At 44.2% G+C, this 22,209-nt stretch overlaps 5 protein-coding genes across 5 annotated transcripts; 3 read left to right on the top strand and 2 right to left on the bottom strand.

The window, feature by feature from the left end:
• Positions 1 to 54: 54 nt before the first annotated feature.
• On the bottom strand, positions 55 to 8,730 carry BYT42DRAFT_501542 (P-loop containing nucleoside triphosphate hydrolase protein; the record flags this gene model as incomplete). The annotated part of the gene is made up of 7 exons (XM_051564773.1): positions 55 to 459; positions 528 to 797; positions 883 to 7,379; positions 7,437 to 7,765; positions 7,824 to 8,119; positions 8,182 to 8,260; positions 8,315 to 8,730. 7 exons carry the CDS (start codon positions 8,728 to 8,730, stop codon positions 55 to 57), a joined length of 8,292 nt encoding a protein of 2,763 aa, XP_051420329.1.
• A 365-nt stretch (positions 8,731 to 9,095) lies between these two features.
• Positions 9,096 to 10,166, bottom strand: BYT42DRAFT_579842 (acyl-CoA N-acyltransferase). The gene has a single exon (XM_051569432.1). It carries the CDS (start codon positions 10,129 to 10,131, stop codon positions 9,178 to 9,180), a length of 954 nt encoding a protein of 317 aa, XP_051420328.1. The 5' UTR covers positions 10,132 to 10,166; the 3' UTR covers positions 9,096 to 9,177.
• A 910-nt stretch (positions 10,167 to 11,076) lies between these two features.
• Positions 11,077 to 13,946, top strand: BYT42DRAFT_579841 (uncharacterized protein). Its single transcript, XM_051569431.1, has 5 exons — positions 11,077 to 11,245; positions 11,324 to 11,413; positions 11,475 to 11,538; positions 11,597 to 12,277; positions 12,360 to 13,946. The coding sequence occupies exons 1-5, from the start codon at positions 11,227 to 11,229 to the stop codon at positions 13,666 to 13,668; spliced, it is 2,163 nt and encodes a 720-aa protein (XP_051420327.1). The 5' UTR covers positions 11,077 to 11,226; the 3' UTR covers positions 13,669 to 13,946.
• Positions 13,947 to 16,635: 2,689 nt separating this feature from the next.
• On the top strand, positions 16,636 to 18,514 carry BYT42DRAFT_607013 (WD40-repeat-containing domain protein). Its single transcript, XM_051571166.1, has one exon. The coding sequence runs from the start codon at positions 16,713 to 16,715 to the stop codon at positions 18,210 to 18,212; it is 1,500 nt and encodes a 499-aa protein (XP_051420326.1). The 5' UTR covers positions 16,636 to 16,712; the 3' UTR covers positions 18,213 to 18,514.
• A 112-nt stretch (positions 18,515 to 18,626) lies between these two features.
• On the top strand, positions 18,627 to 19,861 carry BYT42DRAFT_579827 (uncharacterized protein). The gene is made up of 3 exons (XM_051569430.1): positions 18,627 to 18,899; positions 18,962 to 19,255; positions 19,313 to 19,861. Exons 1-3 carry the CDS (start codon positions 18,729 to 18,731, stop codon positions 19,772 to 19,774), a joined length of 927 nt encoding a protein of 308 aa, XP_051420325.1. The 5' UTR covers positions 18,627 to 18,728; the 3' UTR covers positions 19,775 to 19,861.
• The last annotated feature ends 2,348 nt before the right edge of the window (positions 19,862 to 22,209 follow it).

The following is a 22,209-nucleotide window of genomic DNA, read 5'->3' as shown; positions in this document are numbered from 1 at the left end:
CTGTCAAAGCTTCCTTGACCTCCAATGGAGTAGTAAACACCAAGCTTCGGCTCGTCAATCCTTGTTCTGAAGGCGATATATATCAGTGAGCTGTATTAAATTGCGTAAACCGCAGCGCAACCACTTACCGTTGTTCGGTTGATAGGCATCCATCATCTTATTGGTCTTCAATAATTCCGCTTCCAACTGATGCAAAGATTCAGACGCGAGAGTTGCAGGAGAAAAGTATTTCCAGAGCGCTTTCATGGACTTGCAAGTCTCAAAGTCGAAACCAGCCATGATACCATCAATCACAGTGACTGTTGTAGCAAGCAGCGGCGCCAAGGCAGCTTCCGAAGCAATACTCTGCTTCATCCATCGCAATATAATCAACAGGTTGTCGAGATTGAGATTATGGGACTGAGTCAGTGTCCAGGCATAGTCACGAGCATCCAGAATTGCTTCAACCGTGTTAAAGCACTATGGTAGTAGCATCTTTAGTTTTCCAGTTCGCGAATGCTGTCACCTAACGTTTTATGTTAACCTACCTCTACTGGCGATGCGCGGTAAGCAGCTTGATCAATCCACTGCATAATTCCGGTATGAATCGACTGATACAATGGATACAGCTTGGTAACGACCGGATGCAATAACTGACTATCGCTTAATCGACCTTCGTGGTAACAGTAGGATTGCTGGAACACAGATAAGTTTCCAAGCTTCAACTTTTGGGAGGCATTTCGCGCGTTCAATTCGGCATATTCCTGCTTGGTAAGGCGAATCAAGAGAGCGTAAGCTTTTTCAACGACGGCCAGGGTCTGGATCATATACAACACGGACAAAGAAGAAAATTCATTAGACTATCTCATCAACTCGGCGCCAGTGTACTTGTATTTCTCTTACCTGTTGCTGCGTGGCATCGAGTTCATTCATCGATTGAAGCTGCATCCATTCTACGGTGACAGGATTGGATCTTAGAGATTTCATCGTATACGTCAAACGCTCCAAGACACCGGTGTGAACAACAGAAGCATGCTGCGCCAAATATGCAACCCAACGCAGACGAAGACCAAACTCCTTTAACGACATGGCTTCCACAAAATAATCGGCTGCTACTTCAATCTGACGAACAATCGCATTGTCATCATCGGTAACAGCGGTCTGTAAGAGAGACAGCAGATAGGCGCCTTGCAGAGTAATCGTTGCCAAAGCAGAGTCTTCTTGGAATAATGAACCACCAACGAAATAAGGACAGTTGGCGGGAGACACCATGACTTGCAATAAATCGGCTTCACTGTCTGCTTGCATGAATGCCTGTAATCCTTCAGGAGCTTCTTTGATGTCGACAAAAACTTGATGAAATGCTTCGCTTACAGCAGCCTTGAGGGTTTGGCCTCGTTGCAGACGTTCGATCGTGTAAGTGGCAAAAAGCAGGTAATCACGCACGTTCTTATGCTTGCCAAACTGTTTGCGGGCAGCAATGGCTTCGCCTTGCAATTGGTTCAACAGTAACGGCAACTGAGGTCCACGCAAACCAAGACCGTTGGCTAAAGTGGTAGCATCCTGAACATTCTCATTCCAGTTGGAGTCGACAAGCGCAATTTCGATACCGCGATTTCTCATTGCACGAGAAAGTTCACCATTTTGAGGATCCACGGTCATGAACATGCGGAAATTAGGATGCGGTTTGATCACCTTGACGGCCCCATCGACAAGACCTCGTTCGTTCACCATAAGGACTCCATCGTTTTCGAAAAGCGGATTCAAGCGATCGAGAACGGAAGGATTGCACATATTGGCATTGTCAATCAACAGCCAGTGACCTTTTTCCAAAGCATTGATCAGTAAGCCATCAATCCATTCGAATTTACCAGCGACAGAATCCTTTTGTAACAGTTGGAGCTTTTTCACAGAGGTAACAATTTCTTCAATCCTCTTGCGAGCCACTTCATCCGCACCGACGGCTGCATTAAGACAGTTGAGCACATTGGATACCAAAGCGTAGTCCAGCTGTTCGTTGTTCTGATCGGCGAGGTTCTGCTGCATGGATTGCTTATTTTCCAAAACGAACCAGGTGTCGCTCAGCTGGCGGATCTGTCGCAGGGTTTGGGCACGTTGTTCCTGATCAGGCAGGGTAGTTAATCGCATCAGCAAGGTCTTTGTCGCATCATCTGTCAATTGGTGAAGCATATCCATCAATAGCTGAGAATGTCGGTTCAGATCCACCTGTTCGAAACCACCTAGCAATTCCATCGTATCCACGCTGTTGTTCATCGCGAATTCCTCCAGCTTATTTCCAGTGAATTTGCTCAATAAACGAATAAGCGACGTTTTGCCCGAAGCACTGGGTCCGGTCAAAATGGCCATCCAGCTGGATTCCACACACTTGATAAGCGCCTCCATGGAAGGCAGGAACGATTGCAATAAGTGAGATTCATGTTCAAAAAGATCGTTGGAGTTTTCAATAGACCCTCGAGTGAGTCGCGAATGGCCAACGGTAAGTTCAGTAGGTGTCACCTTGTAGGGCGGATAGTTTGGCCGTTCGTAAGACTTCTGGAACACGGACTCGTATACTTGGACAATCTTGAGACGATCTTCATGAGTGCGCATACGTTGCATATAGATAATATCCAAATACTCGGCAGGATCTTTGACCCCATCTTTGCGCATCAACTCCAACCAGCGGAAGACATCACGAAGATTGAATTCCCAAGGACTACCTTTACGACCAAAGCTGCACTTGATCATGGTCTCTTCATACATACGCGTGTTGAACTCGATCATTTGTTGAAGGGTTTCGGTATCGTATTCGGGGAATAGATGGGCACAGATAAAAAGCAGATCGTCTGCACTCAGATGTTCAACGTACACCTGGGTAAAACGGTTGACAAAGGATTTCGGAAGACCTTTACGACCACCACCTTGTTGCAGAGGATTCTGGGCACCAAAGACTCGGAATTCCTTAGCGCAGAAAAACTCGCGATCCAGTTCAGGAATGTAAACGGCACCACGATGATCAAGACATGAGTTGAGACCTTCCAAGACGGACTGCGAAGCCAAATTCAATTCGTCCAATAATACCCAATCACCGGCTTTCATGGCTTGCAGGAAGGGAGCATCCCGCCAGGCAAATTCACCGCTGTTGCCTCCCTCCACAGGCAGATCGGAACCGAAAAGATCCATGAGATCCGTTTGTTCCGAAAGGTTGATACGCACCAAGTTATGACCAGAGGCTGCAGCAAGGGCGGAGATAAGACTGGTTTTGCCTACACCAGGACTACCTTCCAATAATATCGGCTTCTTTAACTGCATAGCACGAATCACACGCATGGCATTATCCGCGGTAGTGGGCGCCAGAAGTGTAAACTTGATATTGGCGTTAGGAAGGGTACCACGATCGATCGCAAATGGACCAATAGCAAATTGCTGGTCTGACATTTCCACTGTCCCTTTCGCTTCACCAAGAATCTCCTTTTCTGTAGCATTGGGAGCGTTGGCCAAGTTTTGCAAGCATTTCAGACGGAATTCTTTGAGTGCTTTGCCAGCGAGGAACGAACCAGAAGAGCCATGCGATCCAAGACCGTCCAACAAAACAAGACATCCACCATGTGTAAAGCTAACAGGAGCGGACAATCCTCGTTCAGCCGCAGCATTCATGAATTTAACCCAGGACAAGATATCTCTCAAACTGACAACGACGCGAGCTTGACCGAGAGCCTGGGTATACCAAGTGATAAAATCGAGCATCTTCTCCGCATAACCTTTGAGATCAGCATGGACCATCTGTTCAGTAATGATCGCCAGTAAATCTTCACGATCGTCCACGGCAGGCACCCAAATTTCAGTGAAACGGTTACGGAGAGCGGGCGATAATTCCTTCTTGCCGTAATCACCACCAGGATTCATGGTTGCCAAGAATTGGAAGCCTTCTTGACCGTAAAGTTCTTCGACATGCTTACCGCCTTTTTCAGCAAGCACCAACAAACGACTCGGTTCGAGCACCGAGTTCAATCTCTCCAGGACAGAATCGTCTGCCAGCGAGATTTCATCCAGCAAAAACAAGTGTCCTTCACGCAAAGATTGCACCAGAGGACCGTCATGCCATTCAAACAATTGCTGCTTTTCGTCCGAGGGATCGTGATTGCGCACGGGGCGTTGACCACCAAGAAGATCGCCGGTTTCCGTGTTTTGGTGACAATTAACAATATGGAGTTCTCTACCAAAAGTTTCTGCCAGCATTTGGCAAACCGTCGTTTTGCCGCACCCCGTTTCGCCGACTAACAGTACGGGTTCTTTGTATCGCAAGCAACGGGCAACCAAACTGAACAGACGTCTCATTGCTTTCGTCCAAACCAGTTTCGTATCTGCACCTGTGGCATCCGCGTTTCGTTTCAAAATCTCATCGTAGATGGCAAATTCTTCCAACCGTGTGCAATCGTACATTTCGTTTTCGTTGAGCTTCACCTTCATTACAGTCTCCAAAACTTGCTTTACGACCTGTTTTTCTTCATCCTTACGGCAGCGTTCAGCAAGTAGCATATAGCCATGCTCTGCCAGTTCCTGATAACCATTTGGATCACGACCAGCCCAACGGAAGAGATCACGAAGCGTGATAAAGCCATGCTTCTGTTCAAAAATACGAGTGCTCTGACGACGTTCCATCAACGACTTGTAAACCTGAACAAGCTTCTTACAGTACGAAGGCGCAATGCTGCATCGTTTGGACAGGATCGTCTCTAATTCTTCTTGTGGTATATCGTCGAAATGCAATTCCAGGAAACGATTACGGAAAGCTCGGGATAACGCTTTACGACCACCATAAAGACCGGCAGGATTCTGTGTCGCAAAGAGCATGAAATGCGGATGAGGTTTGACAATTTCTTGAGTCTCGGGTATCAGCAATTCTCGGTTATCATCCAACAGACGATTCAACGCTTCGAGAACGTCCGAAGGGGCTAAATTCAGTTCGTCCAATACGATCCAGTAACCATTGCGCAAGGCTTCAACAAGTACACCTTCTTGGAAGACCAATTTGCCTTCGGCATTCGAAACGTAAGTACCCAAGTACTCCTGAAGATCGGTATGTTCATGGTTGTTGATACGAACAAAGCGATGGCCAGTCTCTTTCGCCATGTATTCGATCATACTTGTTTTACCGGCAGAGGTCGGGCCCTGAATCAGCACGGGAAATTTGCGAGACATAATGACTCTGGCGAGGTTGTAAAGCTTCGTTTCGACGGACGGCGTCAAGATATAATGCTGATCATGCTGCGGTTCAAACTGACCTTGCTCGAGCCAGAAGTAACCGAACTGGATAAAATTGCCGGCAGGTTGACGAGGAATCTGGGTCACCAATTGAGTAGGATTTTGCACACCGCGCAGAATCGTTTTATGGATTAGTTGCTTCATCAACGCCTCGCTTTCCTTGCTGAGTTGGGTTAAAAATGTCATGCAGAAACCTTCAAAAAGCGATCGACGGAGCCCATAGGTGGGGTAAATTTGAACGACATAGGTGAGTGCTCGTGCCAACGTACGCATGCTGAAATGAGGTCGTTGATTTGCACCATCCACGAGTTTATGCTGACCCGCCAATTTCTTGGCTTCCATGTAAAATTCAGCAACATCGGGACACGCGCGCTCATCACCGGTGGTAATATTAGCAAGGTATTGTCGAACAATTTGCAAAAGATCTTCATAGCGCGCATCCGGGGGGTGAACGTAAAACTCGGTAAAGCGGTTGCGGAGCCCTGGGGGTAAATCTCGCTTGCCGACATCAGTCGCAGGATTCATACATGCGAAAAGACGGAAGTTTGGATGACGTTGGATAGGTTCAACATCGCCCTTTTCCGTCAGCAAAAGCGAGCCATGAGCATCTTGCAATAAACCAGAAAGACATTCAAGAGTTTCGGTGGTTGCCAAGTTGATTTCATCCAGTAAGATCCAGTCGCCCCGTCGGACCGCCTTCACCAAAGAACCTTCCATGAAATTGAATACAAACTTGTTCTCAGATTGAGCTTGTTGCACTTCGAACTCTTCCAGGCGTTTGGAAAACAATTTCCATGCACTTCGTAACTCTGGCGTGGAGCTCTTTTTGCTCTTTTCGTCTTGTTCGGCTTCAAACTTTTGCTGCGACATCTTTACGGCTTGCTTCAAAAGGGCGATGAAGTTGACCCATTTGGTATGGACGAACATTTTGTGCACCATTGCCAAGAATTTCGCATTCTTCTTCATTGAAAACGTTCTTTCAAACAAGCGCTCGAAATCTTCCTTCATGGGAATGGCCAGGACTTTGCCATCCACGGGTTTGAATCCACCCAAAAGATCCGAGCTATCTGACTGCTGTGACAAGTTGACGACAATCAGGTTCTGATGCATCATATCCGCCAGATGTTGTACGACGGTCGTTTTGCCGGTACCCGTTTCACCGACAAGCAGGACAGGTTCATTCAGATGGACGCTCACTGCAATCTTTTCTAACAATCGTAAAGCGTGACCCGTCTTGGCGAAGGGGCGTTTTCTCTCTCGTTTGATCAAGGCTTCCTTCTGCTTTTGCTTTCCACGGGCGACAATGGAGGACAAGTTGACGCGACCCACGCGCACAGTGGTATCGGTTATTTCGAATAACGGTTTGTACTGATCGACGTAAAGGCGCACCATTTCTTGCGAAATCTGGAGTGGTTCTCCTACTTTCTCCAGCACCACTACCCACGTTGTGTAATCGGGAATCATACCACAGAAGCAATCGATGGCTTCACTGAAGAGGTCCTGACGAACAGTTTCATCGAGTCCAGCGTCCACGCCATCTTGTTCGTTCAGACGTGATCCCAAAAGCGTATCGATACGATGACACCATTTCATCAAATCACGAGTGGATATATAACGTCCCATAGTGGATGATGCTAAGGACGAGAAGTTGGGATCTTGATAAATATTGATAACGGTTTCGAAAAGGCGCATAACATGTGTCGAAAAGCCACCAATGTGAGAGAATTTCTGGCGAACCACGAGTTCTAGTTCCTCCATGGAAAGAGGATCAACATGAATGCGAGTCCACAGGTTGGCACCTGTGACAAGATCGCCACCTCGGGAACTGAAACCTTTACCGGAGCGTGAAGGAACGAACGAGCGGGTACCGAAAAGCTGGAAACCTTCTTTAGCCTTGATCTTTTCGCCGCGGGAAGGAATGAATAACTGTCTAGTTTCCAGCAAGGGAAGTAAGACCGAGATGACTTCAGCTGGAGCAAGGTCGATATCTTCAATCAACACCCAACGACCTTCCTGGACTGCCGTTGTTAGAACACCTTCTTGCCAACGGAAAGAACCCGGGGTTGAGGTGGATACGTAAGTACCCAAAAGTACTTTTGGATCGGTTTGATCTCCCAAATGAATCTTCACCAATTCTATCAAAGACACGAATGAGTCAACAGCGGGACAAAACCATCGTGACATGCACTTACGATCTCCACGACCGGTTCGAATCGCAAGCTCTTCCACAAGAGCGGTTTTACCGGCACCCGTAACGCCTTCAAGAAGTGTTGGTGCTCCAATGGAAAGAGCAAGACTAAGTCCGTAGAGATTGCGAGTCGTTGTTTTGGTGAGGACCATCTGAGGCTTGTAAGTATCTTGTTTAAATCCGTCCACTTTGGTTTTTGGAAGTAACACACCGCACAAATTGACGGTAAGCGGCGATAAATCTTCATCATGGAGAACGTCCACAGAGTCGGAAATGAATGCATTGTGGGTAAGGGCAATCTGCGCATCTGCGAGTCGTTGCTGCTCCCATAATCTATTCCAAAAATTGTCAGACAAGATTCTCTTCCAATTGTAATGATATAGCAGTGTACCTAATGAATCGAATATCAATATGTTGGCCATCAATGATTGTCATGAGAGGCTCATCCGATTCGTCCGAACAGCCAGTGACAGATTGCAGCAATCCCTTTGTTTGTGCATCGCTCAAGCCGTATACTTTGGCCAAGCATAAAATGCTGAGATATCGAATACATCCACTGCGATGATTGAGCAATTCTACGATGGGACCCCAGTTCCATAATGATGAGAAAGTAACGGTTGAAAATGAAAGAAGTCGGTATGCTGTTAAAAGTAGATCTTGTAGTTCGTGCGTAATGGAAGAAGCGTCCTAAAAAAACGTTATGTTGTTAGTCAACTTGATCGGTTCCAATAGGCACTGATCCCTCGTACCTCATCATTCTGATCGTGTGATGACTGATTGAGGCGTTCAAAAAGCGATGGTGAATGGGTAAAATATGTTACAGTGAAGCTAATTTAAAGGCACGTTAGTACCTCGAGTGGAAGGTTAATTAATCTCACATACCTTTTCACTTGTGGCAAGATAGGTAGCACAATACTGAAAGCTTTAGCGACCAATTCTATTTTATGTACAGTGGCACTCGTACGGTTCAATGTAGGAGTATCGTCTAAAAAAGCGGTGAAGCCTGGCGTCACCCAGCGTGCAACAAGATCGATGGCAATCGGTCGAAATAATTTCACAATATGGAGTGTCCATGAAGGGTTAAGCATGCATTTCGATAAGGTGTCGAGAACAGTGGATCGAGATACCGATGCGGGATTGTCAAGGAACGTCTGAAGAACGTGAAGATCGGTCGCGAGAAATTCCTGCTTTCCTTCAAGGCACAAAGACTGGAAAGCCTTGACAGAAGCCTTGAGATCGAGGTCGAGAGGATTATACAAAGGATCGTGATCGTATACACATTCGGCTGTAGGTGTCATGTCATTATCCACATCCATCATGCTTATCAATGAAAAAAGCAAAATCTGAGTGACAGCACGATCTGGAATACGAGATCAACCTCGGACTACAATTATGAAGAAAAAAAAAATGCCCAATTTTTGTGACAGCCCTTTGCTTCATTTTTTCTGAACCTGAAATCGTGAAATGAACAAAAAAAAAAAAAAAAAAAAAAAAAAAATAAGAGTTTCACCAAAAGCTTATAGGCTATGGTCATGCAAAGAAAAAGGATGGTTATGGGACTATATACAGACACCGGTTTATCATCAATATCATAGCCCCACAACTTTATGGTAATACTCTTTCTCGACCATGCGACTTTGATTTGCTAAGATACGACTTTGAATATATATAAAAACACTTTTATTGATTCTCAAATCAGAAATGTCAAAATGAAGGAGCACAAGAAATCAATGAAAACAACCAGATTAACCAATTTCTAAGCTGGTGACTACGAAAACGCCAGCAGCATCAGTCTTAGGTTCTTGCCCTCTCCACATGCGCATGCTAGAGAATATGCTTCCCCATTCAAGACCGTCAAACAAGGCTACGGCATCTTTGTTCTTCATGCAAATGTCAAGATGAAGAGTACGGGACACTGAATCAGGCACACGATTGCTTGGTGATGAAAGTCCTTCCAGCACCAGTTCAGCAAGACGCTTAAGTAAAGTTTCGGCGATTTCTCTGTTTTCCGCGTACAAGGGCCCAACTCGATAAGATTCCGTAGCAGGTCGCACGCAAGCGTATCCAATCACTTGGTCTCCTTTCACGGCAGCGATCGCGAAACGGCCGTCATCAGAGCGGTCTTTGTGGAACTTTAACCAGCGAGAAACAAACAGCGGGCGTTTAAATCCGCCATACCGATGTTCAAGCGCCACAATCTCATCCAGTGCTACTTCGGATGCATCCACCGTTCGGATCGAAGGATCCGCCGTAAGTTTCGTTACTGCTTCTTCAACAGGTCCAACGCGACGCTGATTCTCCCAACTGATAGTCTTGAAACCGGACTTTTTGTAGTTTTCCACTTGAGGAATCAGACCATCCAAGCCAACCGACGGAGCATCGGCGACGCGTTCCAGAGCACGCTTGAAGACTGACAAACCGTAGCCTTTACCGCGATACTCTGGCAATGCGACATAGTAGCCAAGCCAAGCGATGTCCTCCGAGTGTCTGACCCCGGAGATAATGGAAACAGGCTTCTTATTTGAACTTGCTTCCTCTACCTTTCCCACGAAAAAACCTTGGGGATCCATGTCATAATATACTTGGAGGATATCTTGCCCATCTAAACCGGGATTCCATCGTTCTGTCTTTGACCAGCCGTAAAAACAGTGCTCTACTTCCTCGGCGGAGCATTTATGGACAGAAAAAATTGGAGCCATACTTGGAAGAAAAGGAAATGGTAACAAGAAAAACCTGCAGGACATTTTCGTCTCTTTATATGTTGCGCGTATGACGGCAAAAATAGCAAATCTTGTTCAGTCCGCAGCTCGGCTTGTCAGCTGAAAGTCAAATTTGTTTGTGTAACGATTTGATAGTATTTTTCGAATAAATGGCTTCCAAATAGGGTGCATGATTCACACAGCAAAGATGATCGACGAATCTTTGGATATAGAAGTCAGAGTATAGGTATCTGGCTGCGCCACTAAAGGGCTGAATTTTTAGACAGTTCAAATGAAATTATATAGATGATGCACGCATATTATTACACGATCTGTTGAAATTTTGACTCAATTCGGCATTGTACAAGATAACATGCGTTCTGTAACTGCCTTGGCGGCAATATCTGGGCTGCGTATCGCGTTACTTTGGTTTTTTACCTAGTCTTCGGAAAATCGGTTCAGTAATTGTTACTTGATTATCAAATAGAATAAATCCATTACCGCTTCTAAACAACATAAAACAGTAAAAATATTTTTCTTTCGATCTGTGTGGAAGAGTAAATAGATCGGGCAATGTGCCAAAGTTTACTGTCTTCCAACAATTAAATTATGTACAGTTTGGTATTCTTGCACCGGAAGACCTTTATTGCATTTGGTGTAAACACGTAAAAAGTCGCTTGTTGTACACCATTAACAGCAATTATGCCATCAACCGTACCACCATGAGAAAGAAATAACAAAAAATGTCAAACTGCTCTGTCAGCAACAATCACGAAGACCTATTATGTTGCCTCAAAGCTACATAGTAGGGCATAGAGCTTCCGTAATGTAGGGTTGCTGCAATTAGCTCTAACATAGTCGGTAAGTGATTGGTTTTGTATGCTATGGTTCTGCACATCGCGCCCCGGCCCCCCAACTCTTCCCCCGCAGCAGAAAAATGCATCGAAAGTCGGACACTTAACTTTCGAAATTTGAGTGGATGTCATTTGAATTCCCGAGGACGGTCACACCATGTGCTCCATGTGCTTGGACCCGAAAAAGGACGGGCACTTGTTCAAGTAAGTCCACCGTTTCGAAAACGTAGCTCCCGACAAAATGGCGGGGCCGTCAGCTGGTAATGTCCAGAATAAGACATGCTAAAATATTTTGCCTCTATTAGTCTTTAGTATACTCATCCTCGTTGCACTGCTAGGAGTTCGGCTCAGTTTTATCACTCAAGTAGACCAATCAAAGTACGAATCTTTGTTCACCCAAGCATCCGTCGACAATAAAGTTTTATCAGGTAAACGCTCCTCTGGCTATTTTCGATATCTCTGTGGAAACTAATGATAAGATATCTACAGCTGTTGCCGCCAAGGATGTTCTTTCCCGGTCCAATCTCGGTGATGATGTACTTGCACAGATATGGTATAATAATAGCTGTCAATGTTAATGACGATGTAGTTATCTAACTGTTTCATTCAAGGGATCTATCCAATGTCACGAGTGAGCCACAGCTCACTTTTCCTGAATTTGCCGTTGCGATGTACCTTACTTCCATGAAAATGACAGGCAAAGATATTCCCAATACTTTACCACCTACTGTTCGGGAAGAAATTGAAACAGCGGTCGCTATGATCAAATCGAGCAGTAACCAATCCAACATCTCAATATCACATGGAGCAGGTTCTGGGAATACGGGAACCTCTTTTCCGGGGCCTTCTTCATCCATGCTCAGTTCATTGGCTGGTATTCATCAAAATAACTATCAGACATCTATGATGACAGGGCAAACGGGTTTCCAACCGCAACCGACCGGATATCAGCAATCTATGCCTACGGGATTGCAGGTACCAATGATCACGGGAGTCACTCCAATGATGGCAAGCAATCCGCAAGTCGCGATGCCGACGGGGATGCTAGGTAACAATCTTGCTTTTGCCAACCGGATGATGCCTCATGAGACAGGCGGTCGATCCATTGCTCGTTTCCAAAGTCTTTCGGAAAACGTAAAGATTCCTTGGGCGGTGACTATCGAAGAGAAGAAACAATATGCCAAGATCTTCAAAGCTTGGGATACGGAAAACAAGGGTACATTAAGTGGTGACAAGGCCAAGGAGATCTTCTCGCAATCCGGGTTACCGCAAAATGTGCTGATGCAGATATGGTAAGGAAGATGCGCTTGACTGCTATCAATGTCGATATTTTCGTGGACACTTGTGCAAACAAACACTGATAAAACGCGACAGGAATCTTTCGGATCCAAATAATCAAGGGAAATTGAATCTGGACGAATTTGCCGTTGCCATGCATCTCATTTATCGTAAATTGAATGGTTATCCTGTACCAGAAACGTTACCTACCGAACTTGTTCCACCCTCTACTCGAGATCTCAAAGAAAGTGTAAATACGTTGAAGCAGTCGATACTTGAGAACATTTCTCGAAAGAAAAACCTGCAGAGCTTTGGATCATCTTCCTCTCTGTCGCCTCCTAGTCAGTCACCTCAACGATCACGATCAACTAGTCCTTCACGTCATACGAAACCAAAGTATACAGATGATGATGAAAGCGAAACTGCGTACGTGTCCAGTGCGCGCAGAATGGGACCTGACAGAAGTCGATGGGCGCAATCTCGCGATGGATCACCTAATCCTTCAGCATCACGATCGGCTACCACCTCATCTTACACATACCGCAGCAAAGCAACTAGAGTTTCAGCATTACGCAAAGAATTGAACGACAACAAGAACAAGCTGAAAATGTTGGAGGAAGAGATTGCTAATCGTGCTCCGAAACCGTTCAGTGAACTGTCGTACACTGAACAAAAAGATATTGAGGATATAAAAAAGCGTATTAGCGAACTACAAGACGAAATTACCAAATCAGGAAGCGACAATGCTGGTCATCTATGGGATGTATATGCGCAGAAGACGGCCGAGTTTTCAGAGCTTGCAAACCAGGAAAAGTCTTTGCAATCAGAAGTTGACTATCTCATCCACGACGTGCTGAAGAACTTGGTGGCGCAAGTGCGTGAAACGGAAGAAGATCTCGCCGAACGAAAGAAGCAACTGATAAAACAAAAAGAAGCAAAAGCAAAAGCAGACAATGGTGCGATGCCGTTGGATATTGTTGGAACCGGGCCGAACGGGGAAGTTACTGAAAGTGATAGAATTCGTGCCAAAGCCAAAGCAATGATCGCGGCGAAAATGGGCAAAATTACGGGCAAAACGTCATCACCAGTGGACTTTTCGGAAGATTACAGAAAAATCGAAGAGGAACGCGCCGAATTTTGCCTTTATGCTGATTCTATCAGTGATGCCTTACAGAAAGCTGAGGATGACGTTAGCGCAATACGTATGGAGACGAGCCTCATCGGTCTAGACATTGGTAAACATCATCAAAACCAAAAGAAGATTGAAGAACGAACACGATTCGAAACCGGCAAAGACGTCAGTGCGGATCTGAAGGCATTCATTCTTGAATTATCTTTTGCAGCGGCCACAGCTTCTGCGCCAGATGTGGATCCAACATTTGAATCGCGATTTCCAGAATTTTAATCATTCTTTTTTTCGACCGATGCACCATCCTGTCCTGTTATTACCCTACTACACTCGCTTTTGCCCAATTGATGTTTTTAGATCGTCATTTTATAGCCCTTAGAAATAGCTTATTTATTGTTTTATGCACGAGTGACTAAGGAAGTAACAATGATGTATTTAACCTCCAACTACACTCCTTGGTTCAGCAATCAAGCGGAACAGCTTCTTTGCTGTTTCGCGGCGGCCGAACCGCACATTCAAGGTTTGGAATTCCATTGAAAGTTGATCAACGAACAATGTGTCGAATAACGCCGCAATCGCCAGCAGATCTGTTATTGCAGTAGACACAGTTAATCGTATGGGATGAGGAATCTTGGTCAGCCGACATCTTATAGAAGCTGTCAATCGCACTCTTCAAGACGTAATGAAGATGGTAAATCTGGCTCTTCAGCATGTGCCTTTTGGTGGTAAATTGATTGTTTTTGGCGGCGATTTCCGTCAAGTTCTTCCAGTGATCCCCAAAGCAACCAGGCCCTAAATTGCTGAACAGTGTCTAAACAGGGCCTCTTTCTGGCCACCTGTAAGGGTTCTTCGATTAACGACAAACATGCGTGTAGAACAAGCTCGCTTAAGCAGTGGTGTGGATGCTAACATATTGGATCAATTCGCCTCTTATCTTTTGCGCATTGGTGGTGGAAGGGAACCGTACACAAATGGGATCTTGGTGTTACTTCCACCAGAGATGCTGGTGCCTTCTTCCAATGTCAAAGATCTGATATATGCAGTATATGGCCAATCTTTATCAGAAATGCTCTCGAGAGAATTCTTAATAAGCCGTGCCATCTTGGCTCCAAAAAACAGACATGTGGCCTTTTTCAATGAGAAGGTACTGAACAGTTTCCCTGGAGATGTCTGCGAATACAAAAGTGCTGACAGCATGGACACAGAGGAAAATCAGCTGGAGCAAACTAATAAAATCTTGAACTCTAGAAATTTCAGCCAATTCAAGTGCGGAGTTTGACTATAACCTACCACAAAATGAGCAATCGATCCAACCTCCTCTTTAATCAAGTTTTGTCTCGCTTTCCTCAGAGCAACATCCCAACTACACATCCAAAGAACCAAACTTTGTGATCTTCAAGATCACACGCGCAACTAGTCTAAACAATTAAATCTTTAGGAAACTAGCGATTTGTAAATCTCATGATCTACACTAAGTTATCAGGACCTGTTAAACCTTTTTTTTTATCTTCAACCATGCCTCGCTGCCCACTTTCACGATAATAGGCGAAACAATAAGCAGCAAATGCCGTTTGCGCCAGTTGTGGTCAAACAGAGCATCGTCGTCTTTCGAATAAAAATGTGAGTAGAGCTCTTTTTGAAGAAAAGGGGTTGATGATACGACTGGCGTTCTTCTGTAGCATCATTCAATTTGTTTTTTTTGTCAGTTATACTATATATGTCCTTTCACTCTCTTTCAATTTTCAATGAATCGAATAATACATAAGCAGACGTGCTTCGATCTATGAATTCATGCATCAGTGGGGTGACTATTGTTTCATCCATGGAGAATCATATATTTTTGTCTTCAATTTTATCTTTTCTCTTTTGATTTTCTCTCTCTCTTTCTGTTTACCTGGAAAACTCTCGGTATCATTATATCAAGATCCCATCCGCATCCATCATCCAGGCCATTCTTATTCCGTGTATCTAACTTGGTTAAATCGACTACCATCCTCAAAAAGGTAAGCCCTCGAGTGGTCTACCATCGATTTTGCTCCGGCAAAACAGACTTACCTCTCCTTTTTTTCCATCCTTCTTCCAGCTCCCGGTTTTCTCCGTTTTCTTTTCACCTAACAAGTTCTGTATGCTACCACTTGACTTTCTCTCGCCATCCATCCATCCATCTGGCGATACCGGATGACGTCAAAGCCATCGTCGATTGTGAGACTCTCTTTTTCATCGGAGAAACCTTACGTGTCCCCTTCATGTTCCTCTACTTTGGATTGCTTCTCATGATATGGTATTGGAGATATCTTCCCGATTATTGTATTTTGTATTTTATATTTCATGTACATATTCTTTTCGCAGTCTTTTCCTCTTTTTTCCCACAGGGTTTTTTAGGAGGTTTTTACTGACGCGACCATTGGTTTTTTTTATCATCATGTACTTTTTTTATTTTTCTTTCTTTTTATTCGGGAAACTCTTGATATCTGGAATCCACCTCGAAATTACCGTCACTTCTGGCCACGTCAATATTTTTTGCCTGCTCAAGCTGACGCCACCGATCCATCGCTTAACTGTCCCTGGAATCAATCTTATTCTCCGCATCGAAAAGAAGCTTACCTGGCGGTCCGTATTCATCGTTTTTTTTTTCGGTACACCATTTGATTCAAAGGCAAGTCCAATTTCTTTTCCTTTGCTATTATGTAATGAAAGTATACTAATTCAAAATTTTTCAATGTCATATAATCCAAGCCATGTCAAGCGATCAATGACTATTGAAAACTCAAATAACATAGGTAGATTATCTTGAGGAAATTTGAATCAAATCAAAGAGCTTTATAACTCTTTTTTCAAATACCCAACATACCCACACATCTTTCTATATCGATCATAGCCTGGGCGGGATGGAACTGAGGGGGTCAATCAGTGCTGCTTTGCGCGTGTTCAGAAACAAATCACCACGTAAGGGATGCCATAAGGTTGTCATTAATATACCAAAGTCCGTCAAGAGTTTCTCGCCCAGGTTATGCCGTATATGCGTTAGGCTTTTTGTCTGACGAAAGTTGCTCAACGTAAGGGGCGGCCTCCGGTGGCAGGCGGCATTCATTGCACAGCGGGTACGGCTTGTTAGAAATGAACTGTTCTTCGTCGATGATAATAATAAAAAAAATAAGACGCCAATTGCCTATCCTCACCATTGGGCGTCGAATTTTGAGAGCGGTCTGGGGTAGCAAAGTTATTTATAATTGGTTGACATTTCACACAGCGCTTTGCCTTGAATTCTATCAAGCTGAAAAAAATCCAAGCTCTGTTGTTCCGATGATCAAGCGACAAATATGCCCATTGGCGAAATCCCAGGCTTTTATTACGATGAGGAGAAGAACAAATACTTTAAAATAATGCCTACTGGACCTTATAGTCTAGCAGCCATTAAGAAAGCCCGCGAAAGTAAAGCTGCTGTACGCCAAGATATCGTCTCAACATCCCAGTCGTCGAAATTGCCAAAGAAACGGTCATGCGCTTACGATCTGAATCTTGCATTGTTTTGTCGACAACGGGAGACGCAGATACGACAATTACCATTACGGTCGATTGGTCAAGGTTCGAAAACTTTATACCGACAATTGAAGCCAAACACCGAAGTACAGATTAGATCCTTATCTGATGCCAATATGGAGTGTCGATCCAGCTGTCTCGATGCGACTTCATACCCAGACCATGGCGAAGTTATTGTATCTGTATCCGGAAATGTAGTCGGTCATTATGGTTTCCAAACTGATCCTTTCTTTCACATGTGGAAACTTCAGTCTTGGGAGATGTCATCTTTGGTCACGTCGCTCAAGTTTAGTCAAACTTTTGAACTGTATGGAAACCAGCGAAGGACCTTGATCAGCACCACCTTGGGTAATAGTAGCAATGTACCGGCCCAGCTTTCACGTCATTCGTATCCAATTCCTCAATCGCTAAGCAACGAAGAGGCAGAAGAGCTGGCAGAACAACTGGACGACGATCATCCTGCTACTGTGAAACATCTCACTGCGGCTTTCTTCCGCCGACAATCGTATATGCCCGATTTGCAGTTAGACTGTCTATTCCACAGCGACCGGGACTCTTTTTGGACAAGTTCTTCGAGTATCGAAAATAACATCATCATTGCGGGAGGTGATAAAGGCGTCTACCATTTGACGAGTCAATTTGATAACATCACTCAAATCAAAGTCAGATCCAGTGTTCTCGCCACACACATCGTGAAGTCTCAACCATCATGTGTCTGGTTGGGTAGTCGAAATGGCAACATACATCAATTTGACGTCCGTTATGCGAGAGCACTTCGAAAACCTCTCTTTCAGCAATCGTCAAGCGTTACGAACGTGGTATCCTTGGATCATTTTTCTTCTGGACATCGAATACTCGCCGCTTCAATGGATGGATCACTGAATATCTGGGATGTTCGTAATGGGAAAACACCAATACGTGAACTGCGAGGTCATATCAACCATTATTGTCAGGAGCTGGCCTTTGATTTGGACGTTTCATCCAATATAGTCACTGTTGCTGGTTCCGATCATCGGTTGCGCTTGTGGTCACTCTGCGATGACGAAAATAGCGTGTTACCCTTTTGGGAATCTCCATCATCCATGAAGGACGGACCTGTTTCAGCTGCTAAATTTATCACATCTTCGCCTTCCGCACAGCCGGTCTGGTCGAATGGACCATTTAATGCATGTTGTTACCGTCGCTCTCCGGGACTAATGGTATGCGCTCCCGATCGTTATAATCATCCTGCTATACACTGGATGTCTCCTTCGTTTGAGGATAGTTCCCATAGAACATAGTACTACAATTCCTATCCATATTTCGCATCTGTATATATATATTCCATATTCCCCTATCTGGACTTTTCGATATCCATTTTGTTTATTGTTTCCATCAATGTCATGAGCAGCAATAACAATTATTTATCAGAACCGCGAACTTTCTTCTTTTCCTCACAATAAAGCATCCATTTTTTAATGTGTAACAAAAAAAACCAGAGTTTCAATACTGTAGATTAGCTGTATAATGCAACAAACATAGTCATCAAAAGCCTAAAGCTAATGATAGCTTCCTTGGCGCACCTTATCAAGCTATGCCAAGCTTTTGTGCGAGAAGGAGAAAGCGAAGAAACTGGTACCGCACTATAATTGAAGTCCCAAAAAGGAAACATCCGATTGGATATAAATAAAACACTAGTGCACTCTTTTTTTTTTGTGGTTTTGGACCACGACGGATTTGTCGCCATTTCTTTTCGTCTCTCTTTTTCTGTATCCTATTTCATCTTTAGCACATTGGCTTTGCAAGCAAAAAGGAGAATGGAGCAAACAAATAACTCTCGGAGAAAGTTAGACCTGCCTACTCTTGTTCCGGAAAATATGCCTTATCTGGGGGTTGTCAAATCCTGGTTACATGTGTCACAAATTATCGTGACCGTTCTGACAATCGCTGTAATTGCCCCTGTCATTGCCATCGAACGTCGTTTTTATGCAAGTGTCTAGGATCGCGCATTTTGAACTCACGAACAGTTACTTATATTCTTGCTCTACAGGATGCAAGTCAAGGCGCCCCGAATTATACGATTTTTGTTTGCATCTTCAGCTTTTTTATACCCATTTTCCTTTTGTTCTTTCCTTGGATGTATGATCGAAAAAGCAAATGCAAACGCACTGGAAAATTCTTCCTAAAACCACGTACAAACCTTATTCTCACTGGCATTTGTTCCTTACTGTGGGCATTGAGCGGCATTGGTATGACCGTGCATGCCACTGATAATTCAAATTGCGTACATGACGGGTCGCTGGAACAAGACGACGGCAGCTATTCTGGAGCTTGGAACGCACAAGTAAGCCTTCATCAGTCACTCGAATGTGGATAAAATAATTAATCGGCGTTCCAAAAGTGCGGCTGTAGCAAAGCAGCGGCAGTTTTCTGCTGGACTGGATGTCTCGCATGGCTGGCCACATTAATTTGCAGTGTTATCATTTCTTGGAACGAGAGGCAACTTGCACGGCAAAGCTTGAAACAATACAACGAAAACAAGCAAGATGTGATTTGCTTGGAAGAAGAAAAAGCGCTGGATGAAGCAGCAGAACCTCAAGTACCCTTTGCTTCATCACTGGATCAAAGAAATCCATGGCCATTGCCCTCAACCCAGGATTTCACTTCCTCGACTATCCCTGTGCCCTCTACCATGCATCATCCACATATGCATCATCACCCTAATGGGGTAACATACGAGGCCGCTTATAACTATCCTTCTTCACAAGCAACAACCAATTTTCCGCAATACACCTCAGTGCCTATGGTTGCACGGTACCAATCACCCGCGCCTAATATCCATTACGAACAGCATCATATGTGAAACAATCGTTAATATGAACAAATAAAACCATTTTTATCTTGGCTTAATAGTATCATCACTACTACAAAAGGAAGAAAACAATACAAGTAAATACAATAATTCTGTTCGAAGCACTCATTGTCGTAAAATATGTCGTTGGAGCTGCTGAGTCTGTGGACGATGGTATTGGAGCATCTGTCGTATTGCTCATTTCGGGAATAAGCATTCCTCCGTCAATCAGATGCATCACGCCATTATTAACCAAGATATTCGGTCGAACAACAGTAAGATTGTTCACTAAGAAACTTATGTAAAACCTCTCATAGTTGCTTCACATTGTACTTTCCACCTACCTTTCAACGTTCTTTCATTATCAGCATGCAATTCGATTGGCAAGCCTGACAAGGCCGTCACGGATCCATTGACACCGTCACTGGTGAGATTTGTCGTATAGTACACCCCTTGAATCATATGGTTTTTCACAAGATTTTGCTTTGTATTGTTGTCCATATGCTCGAAATCGGTGTTTTCCACCGCATTGTTCACAGGCGCAAATATAGTGACATTGGTAGCCTGTCCAACCATATTAGCTTGCTCCGGAGCATGAGGCAGATATGCTGCGATGGCAGATAATTCTGGAAGCTCTTGAGCAACAACAGTAGGTGTGTCGGGTGGCAAAAGCACTATTCAAAAGACAGTATTCGTAACCTGTAAAGCTTAAAATACGCTGGCTTTGACGCAAGTTACCTTGGTCCACCACATGAATTACTCCATTTCCGGTAACAATATCGGCTTTTGTCACATTGGCTAGATTTTGTCCATTGCCTACGGTATAACCCGTGGTTTGCGATTCCGCCTTTATAGAGCCTGCTGTTGAAGCATTTTGCATTGTCTGGTCATTATTGTTGTTCCGATCGCTGTATATCAAGAGTGGCACATTCCCCGCCAATTTTTCCACGGTTTGGTTACTCATCATGGTATTAACGACAACGAGCCAATGTGCCATGTTTTGAAGGGTCACCGTTTCGTTAAGAAAATGATACTGCAAAATATCGTGGGTTGAGAAATGAGCGACATTCTTCATAGGAGAAGAATCATTTGATTGATCTTGCGCTTCCGTAACATGTTGCGATGGCTTCTCCGGCGAAGTATTCGACATCTTATATTTATCGTTAAAGGTGTTGTCCTTAGGACGTGGCTCTGTTCCTTGCTGCGTACCAGCCGAACTCGACCTTGTGGAGCCATTTGAATTCGCGATGCTATGAGCCCCGGTGGCCGTACGTTGAATTTGGATTGCCGCTGACAGATTGGGACCTTGCTTGAGGAAAGCGTCAATAGCACTATCCGAGGGTACAAATAAAGTTCGATTTCCTGGCTGCGATAATAGATCCATAATCGGCCGGTAGTCTTCAGAAGATGCCAGTAGTTGCATGAATTTGTATGCGGGTGACAATTGACTGGAGGTCAATATGTCCAGCATTGTGACATTGTTTAATTCGGCTGCAATGTTGGTCACGCAGAGGGAGACTAGAAGACTCAATAAAACAACTTTCATCGCAAAGGCAATTGCTGTTACGCATCGTGCCCATCAATCAACTAATTCATTTTATATCGCCTACTGATGGAAGGGGTCTGAATAGTTTCACAGCTAAATCCCATCCTTTCCGACAAAAATTCTACGATCTGCCCAGGTTATACTTGAAACAAGTAATTTTCCTCAAATCCCTGACAATGTCTGATGCTAGCAAAAAAGCCTGTTCGTCCATCATATACAGTGAATATATCCTACTTAGACACAGTGGTTCATTTAATGACTGACGGCTTTTCTTCAATCCCTTTATCGTTATTCTTGCTACTAAGAAAGAAGACGAAATAAATTGCAATGAAGCATATGAGATTTCACAAATAACAAGCCGTACACCCATGTCTGATGCCGCTTGCTACTGGGAGACCACGCTCTTACATTGAGTGACGTTCGCAGACAAAGTCTAATGCAATAAGGGATAACCTGGGCGAGACTCTTGATGGAACTTTGGTTTATTAATGTCAATACTCTGGCATACCCGAAAAACACTTGTCAATGAACACAAAGCAGCACTTATTGACCCCCTCCGTTCCGTCTCGCCCACGTTATGGTGGATCTAGAGTGGTTTGATGGATTGTTGGATATTTCAATGCGGCGTTAGTATAGTAAGTTCTTTAGATTGATTCAATTCCAATGTCATTCAAATATTTTACCTTCGGCATTTGAGTTTTCGATAGTTGTTGGTTGCGGCATAACATGAATTGGATGTATGGTATCGAATCGTTTTTATTGAGTATATGCTCAAAATATCCACAGCAAAAATAAATTAGGCTTGCCTGAACCAAGTAACGTGTAGAGAAAAAAAGAAGTCGAAGAGGGCAGACGCGCGAGGATCTCTTTTGGTGTCGAAAGTAAGAGTCTCTATGGGAAC

The sequence above is a fragment of the Radiomyces spectabilis genome (genome assembly GCF_025331425.1).
Source record: "Radiomyces spectabilis strain NRRL 2753 chromosome Unknown BYT42scaffold_11, whole genome shotgun sequence".
NCBI classification, from domain to species: Eukaryota; Fungi; Mucoromycota; class Mucoromycetes; order Mucorales; family Radiomycetaceae; genus Radiomyces; species Radiomyces spectabilis.
The sequence above is the reverse complement of the archived record's forward strand: the minus strand, read 5'-3'. Positions and strand labels throughout refer to the sequence as shown.